Raw genomic sequence first — 22,791 nt, forward strand, 5'->3', positions numbered from 1 at the left:
TATGCATCTAAACCTGGACTACCTGTTGGAGGTGCTGTGGGAGCACCTGATGCTGATTAGAGTGTACACCAAGAAGCCCGGCGCGCCTCCAGATTTCGACGATGGATTGATCCTGAGAAGGGTAAGGATACATATATGATTTATGGGGCTTTGGGAGCTAGTTCGCGAGAATCGCTATCCCCTTTTCAAGGGACGTTGTGTCAAACTTTTATTGTATTTTGAAGATTTTTATGCTAGGAAAAAGTGGGGCAAAGAACCACTGATGATATCATGCTACAAAACATGCAAACTCATGAAAACTAATATAACTAGGGCAAACGCTCCCTTAGTGAAGGTAGCTCCAATAGTAGAGGTAGTGTATTTTGGTATGTTTGGCTAAAACATGACTGTATGATTTTTTTCTAGGATGCACGATGCGAAAATGATACAAGTAATCGAATAATATCCATTAAATTCAATCATTAAACTATTTAAAACAATTACTTTGCTTAAAATGTTTTGCATTCCTTTGGGCACCTGGTGCAATCCAAATGGAGGGTCACCCATAAGTAAATCAACATGGTTTGCGCCACTAAAAGGAATCATTCTTAACCCTCTAATACCCAAATTTTTGTTTCGATCTAAATATTATTTTTCGTTATATAAAATCATTTCTAAACACGGTTTGGGGCAATGAATTATTTTTCTTCGCAAATTTATGAATTTTGATTTTTGATTTTTATTATTTTTATTTTTGAACATCCTATCCTTTAATTTTTTTTCTTGAAGCCGCTTCTGGTTACTGATTTTTGACAATAATAAAAATTTGAGTTTTTAATATACTTTTGAAATATGATTTTTTTAAATTTTTTTCTGGAACATTTTTTATTTTCCGTGTATAACTAAACGGAAAAAAACAGATTTGAAATTATTTCAATACCATCAGGCTCTTTCTTCTGTGATAGGTTGATCGTAGAAAGAATATAAAAGTTTCGATTTTTTATAATACACGTTAAATGAAATCCCAGGCATTTGTAGGTTAATAAAGAATACAATTTTTCAAACAATTTTCAATAATACAAATAAGTTTCAAAAATCAATAAAAAACGTTTCTTAAATGCGTGTTATGAGTCAAGGTTTAAGCCAAAAATAAAATCATTTTAATTTCCGAGCTACGAAAAAATACACAAAATTACAAAGTGTACCCCGTCTAAAGGCGGGTTGGGTATTAGAGGGGTAAAACATACCTCTACTAAAGGAACAGTGTTCCTATTATGTGTGCAAGACATTTTGCTGGGAAATTTCAAATAAAACGTGACTTTTATACATTTGAATGATAGAAGAGTTTGAAATCTATCGACTGATATGTTTTTTTCACTACACGTTAATGCTTCCAGTGGGCTAGTTGCCCTTTGAAGGAAGCACCACACTAGACAACGGACTAGCATGCAACGCCCAGTGGCACAGTCGGAAAAACATTCCTCTCGAAAAGTTTTTCGGCCTGAGGCGGGAATCGAACCCACACTCCTTAGCACGATGCGGCTAAATGCCTCGGTGACACTAACCGCACGGCTACGAAGCCCACAAATTTATGATTCTATCGCTATGTTTTAGCAGTTTTTCCTTAAGGTGCACCACTAATGGTAGCATTTGTTCCTAATAGTAAAAATGCACGGATTAAGTTTGAAATTTGGTATGATTTCTTTGTTAAATGAACATCAAAACGAGCATGGTGTTAAGTTTGATAAAATAGGTAATCCATCATATCGCAGAGCAGGTAGCAGGACCGTTTTAGAGACTTGTTCTTTATTTCAATGTAAATCTCTAAAAGGTCTCTGAAGTTTCTACTTTTTTCTCCTTGCAGAGTATTTAGATTGAAATACCAAGTAGCTACTCTAGCAGATCCCAAAGATTCCCACAGGAGCTCTTCGATGTCAAGAAAATATTGGCTAGCTTTTTTAAGGATACGAATACTTTGCAAATATTTCTGACGAAAAATCTAGACATTTTTTGTCGTGTTTGGCTGATTTTCTGGTATAGGTATTGCATGGGGGTAAGGGAACTTTGCACCTGAAAAGAAAAGTAGTCGGCTTTCTTGTTGCGTGGGAAATTTCTTGCAAGAAATGCAAAAATGTCGGTTCAAATGGAGCTAGCTGTATAAAACTTTTTAACCATTTCTTCCCGCAGAAATTTTTATTTTTCTTGAGCGGAACAACCTACTTAGCTTAATCTTCGACTGTAAGTCAAACTGTGTGAATCTCCAACTTGTCTTCTGAAGGAATCTGAACAGAAGTTTTTCGAACGGAACGGAATACCAACTGAACATTATTCAAACAGTTCATCAGAAACTCGTCATAGACTGCTTAAATTTAATTTAGAAATTTAGTAAGGAATGCGTTCAGCAATTTTGTAAAAAATATGTGAATAATTTCAAAAAATTTACCACAAATTCAAAATTTAAATTAGACATTTATCCGCTGATTATATTTATTTTATTTTATTTATTAAATTTATCAACAGGCTTCGTAGCCCCAATGATATTGTCTAAACTAAGGACAGCAATACAAATTAAAAAAAAAAAAAACTAGATCACAAACATAATTTTGGTCACAGTCTCAAACATAATGATAAACGTTGTCAGGCAATTAAAAAAAACACTTAACATATAATCGTTGTCGTTATCCGCTTCTACCAGCAAAAAACTCCGAAAATCTTCGACGAAGCGATTCACAGCGGTGAGGTGAAAGTCAAACAGTAGGGCAATCCTGTTGAAGACGCGCTGGATACCGATGATCACCCCATGCATTCCGTAGTTAGTTCTTCGTAGTGGCAAGCGTAGCATAACATTGTTCCGGAGTGATCGTGACTGGGCGTGTAAACCATTTTTTTCCAGGATGAAGGCACAATATATCCGTCTTTGTAGCGTGTCTGCAACCATAAGAGCTCTGCAGACGTCCCTTCTGGTGCGAAGTAGCTCTAGATCAATCAGCTGGCATCGACTCTCGTAGCTTGGCAGTCGGAACGGGTTTCTCCATGGCAGTTTCCGAAGTGCAAACCGAAGAAAGCGGTGCTGTACGGACTCAATCCTTTCGGAGCCGTTGTCGTAAGCGGGGCTCCAGACCGCGGAACACGCGGAACAGTATTCCAAAGTGGAGCGCACGAGCGAGCAATATAGGGACTTTAAGCAGTAGACGTCTGTGAAGTTCTTTGCAATCCTGAAGATGAATCCCAATTCCAGAACATTGCCTTGTCGACAATGTACGTAACATGCGGCTTGAATGTCAGCTTTGAATCCAGAATCACCCCGAGATCTTTACTTGGTTCACACGATCGATTGTAGTTCCCAGCAGGCAGTAGTCAAATATTATCGGCTGTCTTTTCCTTGTAAACGTTATAATGGAACACTTCTTTGGGTTAACTACCATACGGTTCAGGAAACACCAATCGGCAAAGTGATCAAGCTGTTGTTGCAAAACCCCACAGTCGGCAATGGAGTGGATCTTAAGAATCATTTTGAGATCATTAGCATATGATAGCCGAGGACTTCTGATGGCCGAATGAACGTCATTAAAATAGTCAAATGCGGCGGACAGATCGGTGTAAATAACATCCGTTTGTGATCGTTCTACCATGCTGTCGGTTATAAACGATGTCAAACAGAGCAAATTGGTTGCCGTGGAACGACCGGCAGCAAACCCGTGTTTATCAGGACAAAGGTGTTGCTTGCAGTGCGACAGAAGTGGTTTCATGATAACGAGTTACAACGAGTACGCCACCATCAGTAGATTTCTTGCTGTTATCTGGACTCCGATCACAACGGAAAACTTCGTAATCTGGTCCAAAAATTTGGCTAGACAAAGTTCGAGAATCAAGCCACGTCTCGATTAAAACGATGATATCAAAACTGGAACCCGGAACAGCCAAGCGGTAGTCCTCCACACATGAGTTAATTCCACCAACATTTTGGTAGTTAACTACGATGTCCTCGAATCGTTTTGGTACGGGATCGCTGATGTTCCTGAAATCCATGTAAATATCAGGCGACGACTGAGGGCGTACAGAAGGAAAATACTCGCCGTGATTGGATGCTTGGAAGACCCTCTCTCCACATCTGACTACAGGACCGGAACGACTTTGATGAACGGAGCCAGCAGAAGGCAGGACTGCGTCAGAGGAATCAAGGGCTAGAGTGCGTTCCGGGTGTCCAGGAGGGGTTGAGTCCAGGGCCAGCATTGGTAGAAAATTCGGATGAAGATTTCCAAATCGAATTCTCGGCGTCGATAGTCTCGGCATGAACTGATAGAGTACTGGAACACGGAAATCCCGGGATCTAAAAAATCCCGAATCCCGGGATATTTTCGAAAATCCCGGGATTTCCCGAAATTGCATGTTGAGCTAGAAAATACTGTTGTATTATTTTCTTATAATGGAACAAAACAAGCTGCATATTTTTCTGGTGACTGTTGATACAAGAATGTATTTTAGTTATTGTATTTTGCTTACTAAATAACCGTTTTTATTGAGGTTTATCGCAGTAATTAAAAAGGTCGTTGTCGTCATTTTAACTGTGCTTGTCTGGAAGTGATGCCGGCCAGAAACCAAAGTGGTGTCAGTCATGGTCGTTGGTGTCGCGATGATACTGCAAAGACTATACTTTTTTTCTGATATGTTAGTAACGTAATTTCCAATATACTGTAATAGGTTTTTCTACAGTTTGTTCCGTTTGTCAAAAAAATGCTTAGATGGTTGAAAAACATTAAAATTTTATCGATGCCACTTTATCTTACAATAACCGTTTTAGTTTGCCCAGTGTACCTCACACTTTTCCAGGACTAACATGCCTGTGGCTGTCATGCTAATAATTTAATAGCATAAAGATTCCATATGACACAACAATGTAAATAATTTTGGTTGAATTCTAGAGTGATTGGTATCACCTATACCTTATGTATCACTTTTGATTTATTTTTTCTTTTACTTTAATAAATGCCCATTGACTTCAACTGCAGATGAATTGAATCTAACAGAACATTGTTTTTGCCTATTTTAATCCGACTTAACCTTCAAAAACAAGTTCGGTTATTATGAAACTGCTCTATAAAACTAAATATTGCTTTAATGCCCGCTCCGGCCGTTCTATATTCGTTTTGGAAGCATCTAATTTGTGTCCCGGGATCCCGGGAAATCCCGGGATTTTTAAAAAATAAAATCCCGAATCCCGGGATTTTTTCGAGTCCGGGAAACAAGACCCTATAGGTACGACGAATCGGCCCAAACATTCCGTCTCCAATCGTCTTAGTCGAATTGGTCGAATAGGAGATGATCTAGCGAAGCTATGCCTTCACCACACTGGCAAGTCTCGTGTTCGACGATGTTATTCCGCTTGAGGTGTGACGGCAGTGGTTGCTTATCAGTTTGGATAAATGATATCTCTCCGTGAAAAAAAAAACAGAATATTTAAACCAGGCTTGCGTTGAGGCGATTGAAAGAATACTCTGACAAAATCTGCCTTTAATGTCCGCATTCCAAGCTGATTGCCACTAGTTGATAGATCTTGTCCGAATAGGATAAGCTATGTCCAAACATGTGAACCGATATAGTAATCTGATCCACCCGATTGGCATGCTCCTTTTGCTGCTCCGTCAACTGCTTCATTTCACGGTATATTATGATGACATGGTACCCATAGGAATCATTATCAATCTCTTTTCTTATATGGATTTGATCAATGTTTTAATTTCATACCACGCCGACGAGTGATAAGAAGTGATTCTTATGCTGGAAAGAGATTCAAGGCTACTTAAGCTATCCGTGAGTACTACATAGTCGGCCCTCGGCATAGCTGCGATAATTTATGTGGCTTACCGAAGTGCGAGCAACTCCGCATGAAAGACAGAAACTTGATTTGGATTATTGGCATTAGCGTAACTTGAACTCAAATCTAGAGGGGGCTTGACTCTTCTGATCGAAAAAATCCCTTAAGTAAAGCGTATGCTTAGCATGAGAGTAAAAATTTTCTAGGGGGGGCTTGAACTTTTCTAGGGGGGTCTAAGCCCCCCTAGCCCCCCCGTATTTACGCCAATGGATAGAATTGGCTGACCAAGCTCATTTACTACATAGACATAGGCAGTTCCATCAATTGTTTTGGAACCGTCTGTAGCCAGATTTGATGCAAATGCATTCGGATATCGATGTTCGAGAAGATTGCGGACGACTTCGCTAGCTTTCAAGGAGGGGTTTCTTGATAATTCGAACGATACCGTTTTATCTGTAGTTACTACTTTTTGTCACATGCCTGATTCGAACTCAAAGCATGGCAGTACTTCGAATGTTTCCACTTGCTTGCCGTCTTGTATAAGCCATGTACTGTAAAATACTACGACGGATCCAGGTTGGAGCAGAGCCATCGATTGTCGTCTTTACAAATTTATCATTCCAAGATTTGATGGAATACCTTCTTCCGGTGAATTTCTGCGTGTGAGCCAAGACGAGTTGCTCTCACCTCGAGTGACGTGAGACGATTAATGTTAATAAAATGGGAACGAGTCGATAATTGTCACCTCATTCGATTCGTCTCACCTCACACGCCGCGCAGAATAAGCACCAAAGGTGTAAGTCTTGCCATCACCTCTAGAGAAGCCGTTTGAGTTTTTTTTTGTGGATCCAAGTAAAATACGTACCTTACCTTACCTTACCAGTCAGGCTAAGGCCTGGGTGGCCTCTGCTGTACGTAGGAGACGTCTCCATTCGACTCGGTCCATGGCTGCCCGTCGCCAGCCACGCATTCTGCGAAGGGTCCGCAGATCGTCCTCAACTTGATCGACCCATCTTGCTCGCTGCGCACCACATCGTCTTGTACCGGTCGGATTGTTTTCGAGAACCATTTTCACCGGGTTGGTATCCGACATTCTGGTGACATGCCCGGCCCACCGCAGCCTCCCAATTTTTGCGAGGTGGACAATGGTTGGTTCTCCCAGCAGCTGGTGCAAATCATGGTTCATCCACCTTCTCCACGTTCCGTCTTCCATCTGCACTCCGCCGTAGATGGTCCGCAACACCTTCCGTTCGAAAACACCAAGGGCGCGTTGATCCTCTGCACGAAGGGTCCATGTTTCGTGCCCATAGAGGAGTACCGGTCTAACCAGCGTCTTGTAGATGGTTAGCTTCGTGCGATGGCGAACTTTGCTCGATCGGAGCATCCAAAGTAGGCACGATTTCCAGCAACGATGCGTCTCTGGATTTCTCTGCTGGTGTCGTCGGCGGTCACCAGTGAGCCCAAGTACACGAAATCTTCGACAACCTCGATTTCATCACCGTCAATATGAACTCGAGGTGGGTGGCGTGCCCGTTCTTCTCTTGAGCCCCTCGCTATCATGTACTTCGTCTTCGACACATTGATGTTCAGTCCGATTCGCCTAGCTTCAGCCCTTAGTCGGATGTACGTGTCCGCCATCGTCTCAAAGTTGCGTGCAACAATATCAATGTCGTCGGCGAAACCAAGTAACTGAAAATTCGAAGGGACTCGAGAGTGTCCCTGATACTCGGACTACGCACATCACTCGCTCCATCGTCGCCTTGATTAATCTTATCAGTTTGTCCGGGAAACCGTATTCGTGCATAATCTGCCATAGCTGTTCTCGATCGATTGTATCATAGGCCGATTTAAAATCGATGAATAAATGATGTGTGGGTACATTGTATTCGCGGCATTTCTGCAACACCTGGCGGATGGTGAATATCTGGTCCGTTGTTGCTCGTTCGCCCATAAATCCTGCCTGATATTGTCCAACGAATTCTCTAGCAATTGGTGATAGACGGCGGCATAGAATTTGGGAGAGTACCTTGTAGGAGGCGCTCAAAATTGTGATCGCACGATAATTGGCGCAATCCAACTTGTCGCCCTTTTTGTAGATGGGACACACGACACCTTCCATCCACTCCTCCGGCAATACTTCCTCCTCCCAAATCTTGGAAATAACTCAGTGCAGCGCTCTTGCCAGTGCATCACCACCGTATTTTAGCAACTCGCTCGGAAGTTGGTCCACTCCAGCGGCGTTGTTGTTTTTCAACCGTCTAATCTCCGTTACTAATCTCTTGGAGATCTGGAGGCGGAAGTCTTTCGTCGTCCGCGCGTGCTCCCAAAGTTATTTCCGTGCCACCTCCGCTACTGGCCACATCACCATTAAGGTGCTCGTCGTAGTGCTGCCGCCACCTTTCGACCACCTCACGTTCGTTCGTGAGAAGATTTCCGTCACAGTCTCTGCACATGTCGGCTTGTGGCACAAAGCCTTTGCGCGAACGGTTAAGCTTCTCGTAGAACTTCCGTGTGTCTTTAGCGCGGAACAGCTCTTCCATCGCTTCGCGGTCTCGTTCTTCTTGATGGCGCTTTTTTCTTCGGAAGATCGAGTTTTGTCTGTTCCGCGCCTGTTTATACCGTGCCTCGTTCGCTCTCGTGCGGTGCCACTTCCAACTGCTGCGCGTATTCTTGGGCTACTTCTGAGTCCCGTAGCCGCGTTCATGTCGCCAACAACGAGTTTCACGTCACGCGGCGAGCATCCGTCATAAATCTGCTCCAGTTGCGCGTAAAACATCTCCTTCTCGTCGTCGGGTCTCCCTTCGTGTGGGCAGTGTACGTTGATGATGCTGTAGTTGAAGAAACGGCCTTTTATCCTCATCTTGCACATCCTTGCGTTGATCGACTGCCACCCGATAACGCGTTGTCGCATCTTGCCCAACACTATGAAGCCAGTTCCTAGCTCATTTGTGGTGCCACAGCTTTGATAGAAGGTAGCCGCTCGATGCCCGCTTTTCCACATCTTCTGTCCAGTCCAACAAAGTTCCTGCAGCGCTACGATATCGAAGTTACGGGGATGTAGTTCGTCATAGATTATTCTGTCACAACCTGCGAAACCAAGTGACTTGCAGTTCCATGTTCCAAGTTTCCAATCGTAATCCTTATTTCGTCGCGTGGGTCTTTGCTGATTGTTCCGGGTCGTATTATCTCCTATGTTATTCGCAATAAGGTTTTTTACGGGTGTCTTATTGGGCCTACGCCAACACTCCTGTCTCGCCGGAGCGCCATCGTGCCAGCTCTGTTTAACGTCCCAACTAACACTAGGACGATCGCGCTGATGGGGGTACCACCTTGGATTTAGCTGTGCGCGATTCAGCATTTCTTACTCAGCCGCTGGATACCAGAACAGACGCTGTTTGAGTCGCACCTCCTGGTGAACAGACGCTCGAGACGTACCTTCTCAATCTAGCTGATGTCAGAAGGACAATAGTGCCCAGGCTGCACTACCAGCTAAGTACGCAACCCTTAGCTGGCGGTCTTTGTCATCGTTTGACCCGTGGAAGCGTGAGGTAGGAACTTGTGAGGACCAGAGCTGTGTTGAACGCTCCTTCCTAGTTGTCGACTCACCGTTTTGCAGCCTAAAAAAATACGTACCTATGCAGTTCCATTAGATCCGGTCTACAGTAATCGAATCTTTTTCAGAGGCGCAACGGAAAAATATGGACCCGTTGTCCAAGATCGGCTAACGTAAGAATTGTACATAATCAGAAGAGCGCCAGGATCGGCACCCCATGCTTGGCCAGCAACGGACTTCATGAAGTTGATGAACAGCCCCGTGCGATGCTTAACCTTCCAGTCGTCGCGCGGTTTACCACCGTCAGAACCACCACGCTGCTGTTGTGAACGAAAAGCGAGGTTTTTTCAACAGTGTTGTACAAAATACGCGCGACGACTGAAGTGTTAAGATTGAAGAAATATTTTCCCCAGTGTAATGTAGGTGATAAGTGTAGTCTTAACAGTTTCTACGATGAGCTGTACTCTAAAATTTGATGATGATAACTTTTATGGAGACATTTACGCCAAAGCTATGGGACGGAAAGAGTTTGCTGCCGATAGAGATTTTCCAGGCTTCAGATTCGAAACCACTTGAAAGGTGTTCCAGGCCTCTGGGATGAAACCTGTTTCAAAAATAGTGTTGTAAATTTTAATAAATGATTTCTTGTCGGTGAATGGCAACCTCCGAGTCACTGAGTAAGATATACCATCGACTCCTGGAGCAGTGTCCTTTCCCTTCTGGATAACCGCATCTACATCCGAAGTTGTTAAGCAAGAACTATGGACATAGGTAATTCAGTCTCAATTTGGGAAGTTTATCACATTTTCCATTGTTGATGTAAGTGTAAGTTTGTCCTGGAATATGTTAATCTGTTGTCCATCACGTTATTGTCGATTTTCACCGGATGCACGAACCGGAACTGAACTTTAGGTATCAAAAACGTCACAAAGCTGCTTCCAAGATTGCTTTTTTTCACTTTCACCACTCTTTTGATTTTATTGTCTGCTTCCACATATTCACAATACTTTTCATATTCTAGGATACAATGCCAGACTTTGAATTTTGATCTAGAGTCCTGGCGGACTGCGCTCAATTCATCGTCCCAGAAGGGTTGAGGTACCTTAAATATTGAATATTGAAGAAATGTTCGTATATTGTTTAACTTTCCACAAAAAGTATTGCACTTTCCACTTTCGAGTTGAATGTTGCCCAATCCATTCTTCTGAAATTGATTGCTGAAAACCGTGTTTCTACAATCAGTTCTAGCGATCCACAGGAGATTGGTAGATGATCACTATTGTTAGGATCCTTAATCACCTCCCAGTTGAACATCAAGCTGATCAGTGTTGTAAAGTATATAGACTTGATCTTCTTAGCATGGTTTGATGTTGAATCTTATTAATTTCAAGATTGACCGGATTCAGTAAATATGAAAAAAAAAAATCAATTACAGTTGGGATCGATTTTAATATTTGACTGGTGTTGTAAAACTGTTTACAGCATAGAATTCATTTATGTATTCCAAGAAAAGTCTCATGGTACACATATGTGAAAAGCAAGCTCATATCCACGTTTACGTTTACGAGTCCGTCGTCGAAATCATCTTCAGAAGCAGTTTTTGTGTTCAAAACTGAAATGTACTCGATGAAAATATGTTCACTGCATTTCGGTCGCAAAACAAAGTGCAGGAACTCATTTTTATGTAAACTTTCATGATTTTTTAAAAGATTGTACAGAACTCTTTCACTTTTCAAGCAATGTGGATTTATTCCAACCAAATTAAAAAAAATCATTGATTTGTCCATGTTTGTACTATTAGGATTTATTTAATCCAATTTTGCATGCAAAAACCACTACTTAAAACGGTTGGGGAGAAAAATGTCAATTTGGAAGTCTGTATTTTTTCATGAAAAACAAACTAAATGTTTGCATTTTACTAGAGTTGTAGCAGTTTTGGAATTTTGCATGTTTTACTACATGAATTTTTCTAGTCATTATTTTGCCGCATTTTCGCCTAATAAAAAAAACTGAAATTTTGCACAATAGGGTATTTTTTTATCGGACTTTTAATGAACTGAAACTTTGTAATAAAACGTACCTCAGTACGACGCATTTGGTGGCCAAATATGAGCTCAGTAGCTTAAAGAACCCTGCCGAAGTTAATTAAAAATGTCCATAGGGGGACGGATCTGGCACACGCCTCTCATGCCGAGGACTTGGGATCGAATCCCATCCTCGAGATAGTCACTTATGACGCAAAATTTATAATGACAACTACCTTCGGGAGGGAAGTAAAAGCCGTTGGTCCAGAGATGATCTAGTCCAGGGCTAAAAATCTCGTAATAAAGATAGAAAAAAGTGTCAAGGATTGGATCCAGCTCCCTATCTCCTTTTATGTAGAAGAGCAAACCTTGAAAATTTCATCCCGATTAAAGAGCATCGGTACAACATGGGGTTGTGGTTCTCGCGAACTGTCACCCAATGGATATCACTAACGAATGCATATTCTCTTCCTATTTAGGGCGTATCGGTTGAACACGTGTGTCACGCTATCCATCGAACCCTGGCCGATCAATTCAAGTACGCGCTGGTTTGGGGCACTTCGACGAAATATTCTCCCCAACGAGTCGGAATTTCGCACATTATGCAAGACGAAGACGTTATCCAAGTGGTGAAAAAGTAAATCAGGTATGTTCGTTCTGGGGCAGCATCTTCTGGACTATCGATGCCTATTTCATGATTTATGCGGTTTTCCAATTGAGAGCTGTTTGTGACTGCTAGACAAGCGAAACCATCAAGGCGAGGGATGTCGTTGGAAATGATAAACAGCGCACGATAAGCAGTGGTTAATCATTTATTATTATAAAGTAACTATTATGTATCGAGCATGTTTGCAGTTGAATACATCCGAAAGCCTTGGCGCCTGACTTATTTCGGTACGCGACAAATCGGGCAGCTTAAATTGTTGTTCTCCAGCCAGGAGTCGATACACGGACGATGGAATCCGTGACCGCATTGCAGAAAGCTGTAAATGTTTCCGTTCGTTCCCAGTTTGGCCGAACATATGCTGCAGATTGCTCTGAAATTGAAGATTGTATGATATTTTTTAACTAAACCCCTGGTTACTGCAAAAGATTCTGAGAAGGATGAGATGAAATTCAGGTCATTCAACTAGTAGGATGTGTAGCTGTCATGAGAAATTCAAATTGCTCGTATTTGAGCAAATTCAATATTTTTCATTACATTTTCAGGACTGCTTCATTATTTCGTTCAGTTTTATGAGTAATTGGGAATCATAGATTTGAAGCACTGTGTAGGGAAATATCAAATAAACTTCTATTGTGGGCTGTTTTACTATTTGGCAAAAAAATGTTTTCGTACAGAAAGTGAACATACTCGGGTTTTTTGTGTGTTACGATGAACCAGGAGAATTAAAAAATAACTACCCTAGATTAAATTAATTAACTGATTCGCCCCGGCAAATTTTTCGATCATTTTTGAAATCAGCCAAAATAATGGATGTTTCAAGCTAGCAGCAATGATTGAGATTTCAATATTTACTTCTCAATTTTTTAATGAGAAATGTAGCATTTTTAATTTGAAAATAGTCTAGCGATACTCTGTTGTTATTGAACTAATGGAAAAAAAATATTTCAGTAAGTTTTTAAAGTTTATCATTACATAATAGTCGCATTTTTAACTGAAGGTCGTTTTGTATCTATTTGCCCCACTTTTCCTATTCACCCCGTTTTACGGTATATTGAGATGTTCGGTAATCCAATCCGCATTATAAAAACCTTCTAATATCCAAATTTTTATTTTCGATCTAAATATATTTTTTTGTTATCTAAAATCGTTCTAAACGCGTTTTGGGCTATTATTTATTTTTATTCGTAAATTTATGAATTTTATTTTATTCTCCGTGTAGCTAACGGAAAAACAGTTGAAATTATGTTAATACCACCAGACTCTTTTTCTGTGATAGGTTGATTGTAGAAAAATATAAAAGGTATGATTCTTTGTATTACACGTTGAATGAACCTCAGGCATTTTTAGGTTATAAAAATACAAATTTTCAAACATTTTTAAAAAATACAAAAAAGCTACAAAAGTCTTAAAAAAACTGTCCTTATATGCGTGTTATGAGCTAAAGTTTAAGCAAAAAACAATATCATTTCGATTTCCGAGCTACGAAAAAATATACAACATTCCAAAGGGTGGTAGGTCATTTGGCATAAAGTCGTTTGGCATAAAGTCGTTTGGCATAATGGTCATTTGGCATAAAGTCGTTTGGCATAATGGCCGTTTGGCATAATAGTCGTTTGGCATAATAAGTCTGAAATCAAGACTTTCTTAAGATGACTTTCGTTTTTACGTTTCTATAGAATCTTTCTGACCACACTTGTTTTTGGAGTCATGATCAGTGTTGTGAAAAACTCAATTTCTCACAACTCACGCTTGAGATTTTTCATGCGTGAGTTGTCAATCATGCAACTCAGCAGTCAAAAAATCATGGATGAGTTGACTCACCTTTTTAACTCATTGTCTCGCATTTCCACAGTTTACTCAGGTACGGCAATTATTTCTTGTTAGTCTGGTAAAATTATGTTAATCCTTTATAATGTAAACAACAACATTCGGGTTTCACGAGTTTTTGCCGGGTTTTGCGACTGAATAATTTTTTACGGTTTGAGTTGATTGAGTTGATTTTGCGTCAAAATCTCAAGCGTGAGATTTGCGAAGCAGATCTCTAATGAGTTTGCTCTCACAGGAGAGCGTATTGATTGAGATTTTGAGTGTGAGTCTATCAACACTGGTCATGATACAAAATGATACTTTATTCAACATATTATATTATTATTGCTCTTGATTAAACTAAAGCATGTTAGGAAAGTTATTGCCAATAATATTTTATTATATACCCAGAAATTACCCTTCTTTCAAATATTAATTCTTCTTTTAAGTTTCGCTATTGAATAATTTTTTGCACTAAAGATTTTGATAGCACAAATTCCCCCCTCTTTCAAACGTTCTAGGTTTTTTTTTCGAAATGTGATGAAACTTTAATTATAGGTATGAAAAATGTTGAAATTGCACTTTTTTTTTTGTACATAGGTTGTTCTTTTTTAAATATTTTATTGTTTCCAAGTGACAAAAGGGTGGCATTCGATAACATTGATGTACTCACGTTATCAGCGAATGGAGACATCGTTTACTGCAGCTTCTTCGATGGGTTGTGCTACTTTTCCCCGAATGTCAGTTTCCCAAATGTCGTTTCCCTGAATGCCAGTTCCCCGAAAAGTTTTTGGCACTCATAATTGTCGTAACTTTATACATTTCAGGGTGGTGATCGAACTGGCCATCTAATATGCACCCTTCTTTATTTAATTGGCGGTTCTTTCGAGTTTAACCGTCTTCAGCATTTTTTCCAACATGTGTATAACCGAGAATGACAGAATACCTCCTTCTTTTGATTGCTTATCGTTCTTTCTCGTTCACTATCCAGCCACTGAAAACTATTATAGCACCTATTCAAACTGCACCACTTTTCGGGGAAACCGCTCATTCGGGGAAATGACATTCAGGGAATAGGATAATTTGATAAACAGGCATTCCGGGAATCGACATTTGGAAAAACCACATTCGGGGAAAAGTAGTACAAACACTTCGATGATTCTGAACGCAATTGTTGATGTCTTTTCGTTTTATTAGGCCGCAATAATTTTTGTCGTCCAATCTTCTATAGATCTAATCATACATTTTGCCTTCTTTTAAAAATAGGTTGATCTTTATATTTATACTGTTTTAAATTTTATTATTAAGTAAAGCTAATTGTTAACCATTTTTATATTTTGCTGGTCTCTCAACTTTTGCAAGACGTGCTGTTTGCAAACGAGATCATCCTTTCGAAATATGCTGGAAAAATATTATCTCAATCACAAATTTTCCCTTCTTTCGATAAAAGACGGTGTTTTTGATGTACACTTCAAAAATTAATATATTTATATTGAATGATTGAATAGTTTTGCCACAAATGTTTTCTTTTAAAAATGCGTTGTTCATTGGAGTTATACTTTGAGAAGATTTTTTTTTTTTAAACATTTTAAACGAAAAATAATCTGCTCTCATATACTTATAGGATATTTTTTCATTATGCTGCAGTAGTAGATCTTTGAGGCTTTTTATATTTTGCAAATAAATTTCCCCTTCTTTTATCAAGTAATTTTCATCAAGTGTTACGTCCAAACTGGAACAGAGCTTGATCTGTAGCGGAATATTCTATGAGCGTTCCCTTTATGAATTACTGCGAACTTTCTTTGCCAATTTACTATATTCAAATATGTATATCGCAACAAGCTCAAAGATACTCTATGTTCTGGGATATAGAAAAAATAATATTCCAAAAAGATCTTCCACAAGACCCGTCACGAGTTGTATTTAGTGCTATCTCCGAACGAACACCACGCTTGTTGAGAACCTACCAAAATGTTTGCTATGGGCTCAGTGGTGTTGATCTCGGTAAAAGCTTCGAAAATGGCGATATTCATTCTAAGTTAATGATTATGCTAAACGGCCATTATACCAAATGACCATTATGCCAAACGGCCATTATGCCAAACGGCTTTATGCCAAACGACCTTATGCCAAACGACCATTATGCCAAACGGGGTACAATCATTCCAAAGTGTACCCCGTCTAAAGGGGTTGGTTGGTTGGTTGGTTTGACTTTATTAACGAGATTTTTAGCCCTAGGCTAGTTCATCTCGGGACCAACGGCTTTACTTCCCTTCCGAAGGAAGTCGTCACTATAACTTTTTACGTCATAAGTGACTATGTCGGGGATGGGATTCGATCCCAGGTCCTCGGCGTGAGAGGCGAGTGTTCTAACCACTACACCAGGTCCGTCCCCACTAAAGGGGTTGGGTATTAGAGGGTTAAATATTAAATTATTGTGCAAATTGAATTCGTGATACCAGTGTGGGAAGTGAGTCCGCCCAGTGAATCTCCAGGATAGACTCTGAGAGGACTAAAGTGTAAATAGTTCAAAAAAAAAAGTTTGCTTGTTAATTAGTTTTTGAATTTAAAATTGGAGTTTAATTTTATATATTTTCTTTGGGTTATTTTTTTAGTTTTTTCATCTTTTTATTATTCTTAAATTTAAATACATTATCAAATTAATTAGTAACAATTGTGTTGTAGATACACTAAACGATAGATGTATTTCCTATTTAACTCACCAACCGAAGCATCAATTGTGACACACATACATAGTTAGCTAAGCTGAGTGTAGCAACGATTGCGCTATTTACGAGCATGCATGCACAAGGCATGGCACACTATTTTGCCATTTTATGGTTGCTGAAAGTAGTAAAAGCTGTGTCCACAACGTTTTCAAGATATAAGATCGTCTAACGAAAGTAGGGTTTTTGAATTAACGCCACTTGGAAATGAATTTAGGAATCTGTATAATTTTGTGCACAATATGCCCATCGCAAGTAGAAGAACGAAATGATGTTAAATCTAAAAAAAAAGGGATGTTAGGGTGTAATCACAGACAAACAGACGCCACACTCTCATCATTGTCCATCGACCACCTTTTTAACGGGCGATTCAAAAATATGGTAGGTGGCCAATCCGCCACCCGCAGCGCTCGCATCGTTTTTGTTCGCGTTTGACGTTTGCACACTACCGCCATCTATTGGCCCGTCGGCCAAATACAATAATTTTAGCATTGGGCGCACATGTCCTCATGACTATGATTTTGATCGAGATTTGTTCTAAGTGTTACGTCTGTTTGTCTGTGGTGTATTGATTGTTGCTTCTAGAGACCGAGAATACCTCTGCATCTCCACAATCACCACAGGAAGGGTGTTTATTAGTGAGGGAGGAAAAAATCTGGGAGTCACCTCTGGTCGGTGATGCGATCCATGGACAAGGGGGAAATATACGACCTTTATTTAAAGCTAGTTTTGTATTTTTGTCCCGAGAAGTTTTTGGTAGAAGCTTTAAAAAATACGTCAACATCTATAATGTCGAACAATTCAAAAGACGTTTTTATTAATGACGAAAACTGAAAATTACATGTATATATTTTAAATTATATGAAACAGGAATAATGCCGCCACTTGTAGTGACGAACCATACATAGTTTGTTTGAAAATGACACATGAGTATTACTGTGCATTTTGTCTCGATATGGTAGAAGTTTTAAAAAACCCTCCCCTTGGTTATGCGACCTTGCCGCGATGGGAGGGCATAATCCATTAGCCCATATGATGGAAACCACAGGCGTAACCTGTAGTGGTGGTATCACATTTTGGCATTTTTTGCTTAAAGCCGCGTCATAATTCATATGGCATAGACGCAATAATATCTCGGATGTTGTTTTTTTTTTTTTTTTTTTTTTTTTTTTTTTTTTTTTTTTTTTTTTTTTTTTTTTTTTTTTTTTTTTTTTTAAATCTTTATTTGAGTGTATTTTAACGCACGAGGGCTAGTTCTACACTTATATCTCGAATGTGATCCAACGGACATTCTGCGTCATTGATAGAATTGATGCCCATTTCAAATAATTAATCTATTCGAAGTGGACATTAATACTATTGGTGACGTTCAGTTTGCCTTTTGCTAACCAGAATGATCCGTAGCCACTCTTACTATTAGCTAGCTAGATACATCGTTATCATATACGACGTAGGGAATACTTAGGAACTCTTAGGAAAATTACTAGTAGATTCACTGAGTAGAAATAAGTGGCGACAATCTTATTTTAATATGGTTTTTACATTGCCATAATAAGAAATACCTCTTTTGTAACAGCGGTATAAATAATCTAATTCCAGCTTCATTTTCGCATAATTTACAAAGTAGGCGTTGTGAAGCATTGCATTTGCCACCGAAAAGTGAATCTTGTAGGAGACTGTAATAGAAGCCTAAGGTAACTTTACTCTTCAATATTCACTATAAAAATGACTATGGAAAGTAAGACGCTGAGATCGATCATTAGGGTACACTTGCTAGTTTCGAAAAATTGTTGAACAGACAAGTAAAGTGACTTTTTTTCTTTAAGGGTATATGAACGTAATGACCAATAAATGCTTTTAACAACAAAAAATGAAATTAACTAGAACTACTACTAAACAGCCTAATTTTGTTAAGACTTGACGACACTTGACATTTAAGACTCTAATCTTACGTAAAAGACAATAGTAATCATAATAGCACTTGAATGACAAATTATTCAAAACCATTTCGACTAGACAGTATTAGTAATGCACTACTATTGTGTGTGTGTATACAATCCATCTCCCACTGACCGGCAGTGCTTTTATGGAAGAAAATTGTATGCATGTATATTTGATACCCTTCGATATATTTATATCTGCAGACAATTTTAACCCGGGAGATGAAAGGTGATAGCTCTACTGAAATTCCAACGACCCATTTCAAGAATGGCAGTAAATACACACACATTCTGAGGTCATTTTCATATACAGTAAGCCCCGCATAAAAACACCCAGATATCAAATGGATATATGAAATGTTTTTACACTTCCCGAATCGAAAATTAAATTTTCGACCCTGGCACGTATTTAGTTTCAAATGGTAATAGGTGAGTAAATAATAATAATGAACGATTTTACCTGGATGTAATGCTCTTTTTTTCCGTCGCCACACTGAGCTTACCGCCAAATACGATACACTTTTTCACTGCACTGCGCGCATAACATGTTTGCTTCACCCGCCCCCGCAGGAGCAAGCGTCACGGTCAAAGGATCACACACTACTAAATTATCTCGCGGATCACGCCACTTTTCTTCCCCCCACTGCACTGCGCGCGTAACAAGATTGATCCTGTCTGACCGCTTCACCCGCCCCCGCAGGAGCAAGCGTCACGGTCAAAGGATCACACACTACTAAATTATCTCGCGGATCACGCCACTTTTCTTCCCCCCACTGCACTGCGCGCGTAACAAGATTGATCCTGTCTGACCGCTTCACCCGCCCCCGCAGGAGCAAGCGTCACGGTCAAAGGATCACACACTACTAAATTATCTCGCGGATCACGCCACTTTTCTTCCCCCCACTGCACTGCGCGCGTAACAAGATTGATCCTGTCTGACCGCTTCACCCGCCCCCGCAGGAGCAAGCGTCACGGTCAAAGGATCACACACTACTCTATTAGTAATGCACTACTATTTCAAACAAATTCTACACTACTATTTCAAACAAATTCTAATGGAGCTGCTGATTTTCATAATGCTTCCTTTTCTCAGAAGCAAGGGAATATGGGTACTTTTCAAAAACTACCACGTCACAATACTAATAAAAAACAGTGTTCATGTGGGCGCCATTGCCTAGTCCGTCTGAGTATTGGTCCTGGTAGAGGGGAAACTTGGCAAAAGCCAGACCGAGGGTTTAGCCTCAACAAGTTAAGCTGTCAGGCAGCTCCAACTGAATACCATACAACAAAAAAAAAAAAGATATGATAGAAGTTTTAAAAAATACGTCAACGTTCACAATGTCGAACAATTCAAAAGATAATTTTTAATAATGTCAAAAAGAGAATAATATACAGTTAACTCTCCCTTACTCGATATTCCGTACCTCGATATCGAGTTAGAGAACCATAGTAAAATTTGGTTTTCATGGCTAACTGGATGGTCCCTTGGATTGCAGATGCACTGGTTTTGTGTTCTGTTAGTCGATACCTCCCTAACTCGATGGTCCCTTCAATATCGAGTAAGAGAGAGATGACTGTATGTATATTGAAATTGTATAAGAAAATAGCATAATGCCGACACTTATAGTGACGAACCATACAAAGTTTGTTTTAATATTACATAAAAGCTACGCTTTCAAGAAAAAATGTGTTATCATAAGCATGAAACGAACTCACCAGTTGGTAATCCATTCTCGACTGAACACAAAACTGACACTAACAGCAAAACTTCTTGGCGTTCCGAAAACAAACCGTCTTGCTTGGACCTTCCCAAATACCTACCCAGCAAGACGCTCCAAAATAGGGAAAAAAAAATCTCCGGCGACGAAAACACGCTCGAAACCGTGAGCAAAATCTATCGGACGACGCAAAACCGAACCGTCCTGCTTGGGCCTCACGAAGCACTCTATAAAGTATAAAACCAATTTTTTACACGAATTTCACGGTAGTGGCTAATTGAAGCATCTTTTGTACCACCCCGTAATGTTATCGGGGTCAAAATCTGTATTTCAAGCTCGGTCCGTATTGCCCCGTATGACCATATTGCTCCGCCAACCCCTAACTTTGTTTACAATTCTCCAAATCTACGATTCCTCAGTACTCATGAAACTAAAATCAATAATAAAGCGAACCTGTAAATTTCATGGAAGTATGTTGACTTATATTTAAACACGAGTAATTTCAATTTTAAATGTTCGTCCCGCAGCCTACGGATTAAATATTATCTTATTATTAGAAATAAGTAAATTGAAATCGTAGGAGAATGTACCTAATTTTCCCCATGAAAAAGTTATCATGCATCTACCATGTTACACTCACCCATCGGCATCTATCGACCAGGACGGATTGCCTCTGGAATAAGACGTTGCCGCGTACTGCAGGGTCTTAAACATATGTTCCACATCTAAAACAAAAGGAACGTCGATTAATGTCCTATTCTAGCGCTTCTATCCACCCCACCGGTATTGAATCCCATGTGTCCATTCTCGATGTGGAACGCCAAACTCCAGTCGAGCAGATCCGACCCGTACCGGCCTATTCGAAACGTGACGCAAACGGGACAACGGACTCTGTTCTTAGACTCCGGATGCACCGCCTTCAGGTGAGTGAGCAATGTGGACAAGCTAAAGCCATCATTCCCACAGTGTGGGCAACGATAGATTTGGAACCCCGTAGAACTGGTCGTTCCACTGTGTTGAAACTTTTGCACGAAATCGTACTGCGTTAGGACGGATTGCACTGGATGGTAAGGGGCGTGTGTCTTACTGAATGCTCCACGCTTCTGGCAACTTTCGCACAGGTCGTAATCATGGCAGCTGAGGCAGGCGTACCGGATCCCAGGGAAGTTCTGAACGCCGCATACGTCGCAGTTGATATCTTGAGGAGGCAAAGAAGTTTGAGAGAACTTAAGGGTTTTGTCAAAATGTTTCAAACTAGGTAGGTACTTTCGTGTATTTTGCTCATTGTGTATACTGAAACTGAACTCGATGACTCACAGTGATAATCGCCTAAGCTGCACTACGTAATATGCATGCACCGTAGAAATCGTCCACATCGCTATAGCTATCAGCAACGATATGTGGTGGAGAGCAGACGTTGAAAAGAGTAAAGCTGCTGCTGAAACGCTAGCGTAAACGTTTGGATACGGTTTTTATATTGCCTAACTTTGGGTGCAAAGTAGCGTTCATAAGAGAATTATAAATAGGGTCGATAGGGGCAGTATGGTCCTCCTAAGCAAAAGTTCTTGAAAAGCATAGAAACACGATATAATTTAATCGATCCATAAGCTGAATTTGTAGTTTGATGTATCTTCTTTCATACCACAGTTGTATTTTGTTAAAAAGATTACTTAGATTTTTTTGTGATCATTTTTGAAAAACACTATTTTGTGTGTGGCTCTACACAATACGGGGCGAAATGGTCCCCCTACGATGAGCATATTGCCCCGTTCCTAGATGTTTCATATAAATTATGTTTTATTGAAAATTGATTTTAGAATCTATACAACTTTGTGCACATAATGCCTATAAACAATGGGAGAACAAACTGCTATGAAAAAAATTGAAAACAATAAACAAACTTTATGCAAAGCTTGTTTTTACATCCAAAATCTTTTAAGATTTCCGTAGTAGCATCAACGTTTCAGATTTGTATGGATATATAAAGTACAAAATCAGATTTTTGCGTCGGTTTTACGGTGGTGGCTAATCGAAGCATACTTTATGAGGTCTTAAGGTTATCGAGTTCAAATTCTGTTTTTTTAAGCTCAAATGAAAGGTGGTCCATTTTACCTCATATGACCATACTGCCCGCCTTCCCCTATCAGTCTCTAAAAAGTGTCTATTTTAATTGGAAGCCCAAGCAAGGAATGAAAATAATTAAAACTTATTTTGATGTTGCACTAAGCGAATATCGAATAGTTGGAATATAATAACCCAATATTCGTCTTAATAATATCTCAATATTCGGCTTTTACAATTTCTCCCTGGGCTTGGAATTATATTTTCCAGCGAGCGATGAGTTTTGATAATGGATCGCTGTTGTTAGTAGTTTTGATTAAATGATGTGTGAATTTCGAAGCAATGGCAACCTTTTTATTACAAAATTTAGATTTTATCTTCTGGCCTAAGGATTCTGGTTAAACTACTGCATAGTACGGCTATCACGCATAAAAATTACTTTCACTTCGAGAAAATAAAATTTCAAGCTGCCGAGAAGATTAAAAACTGAGGGTGGATTAGG

At 39.8% G+C, this 22,791-nt stretch overlaps 2 protein-coding genes across 2 annotated transcripts; one reads left to right on the forward strand and one right to left on the reverse strand.

The window, feature by feature from the left end:
- The first annotated feature begins 6 nt into the window (after positions 1-6).
- Positions 7-12,215, forward strand: LOC110681258 (developmentally-regulated GTP-binding protein 2-like). The gene is made up of 2 exons (XM_021857031.1): positions 7-121; positions 11,851-12,215. Exons 1-2 carry the CDS (start codon positions 50-52, stop codon positions 12,010-12,012), a joined length of 234 nt encoding a protein of 77 aa, XP_021712723.1. The 5' UTR covers positions 7-49; the 3' UTR covers positions 12,013-12,215.
- Positions 12,086-21,602, reverse strand: LOC5576015. The gene is made up of 4 exons (XM_021857030.1): positions 21,495-21,602; positions 21,010-21,426; positions 20,869-20,953; positions 12,086-12,408 (listed from the first exon to the last, which is right to left on the reverse strand). Exons 1-4 carry the CDS (start codon positions 21,511-21,513, stop codon positions 12,258-12,260), a joined length of 672 nt encoding a protein of 223 aa, XP_021712722.1. The 5' UTR covers positions 21,514-21,602; the 3' UTR covers positions 12,086-12,257.
- Between the last annotated feature and the right edge of the window lie 1,189 nt (positions 21,603-22,791).

This window comes from Aedes aegypti, unplaced genomic scaffold (genome assembly GCF_002204515.2).
Source record: "Aedes aegypti strain LVP_AGWG unplaced genomic scaffold, AaegL5.0 Primary Assembly AGWG_AaegL5_hic_scaff_623_PBJ_arrow, whole genome shotgun sequence".
NCBI lineage: Eukaryota > Metazoa > Arthropoda > Insecta > Diptera > Culicidae > Aedes > Aedes aegypti.

Excerpts from the sequence above, each read along its gene's own strand:
- LOC5576015 (XM_021857030.1), bottom strand. Across the intron at positions 20,954-21,009 it reads ACACATGGGATTCAATACCG|ATGTGGAACATATGTTTAAG; the intron begins GTGGGGTGGATA and ends CTTTTGTTTTAG. Across the intron at positions 12,409-20,868 it reads TGGTCGATAGATGCCGATGG|AGCAATCTGCAGCATATGTT; the intron begins GTGAGTGTAACA and ends CTTCAATTTCAG.
- LOC110681258 (XM_021857031.1), top strand. The coding sequence starts at position 50 with ATGCTGATTAGAGTGTACACCAAGAAGCCCGGCGCGCCTCCAGATTTC. Across the intron at positions 122-11,850 it reads ATGGATTGATCCTGAGAAGG|GGCGTATCGGTTGAACACGT; the intron begins GTAAGGATACAT and ends CTTCCTATTTAG.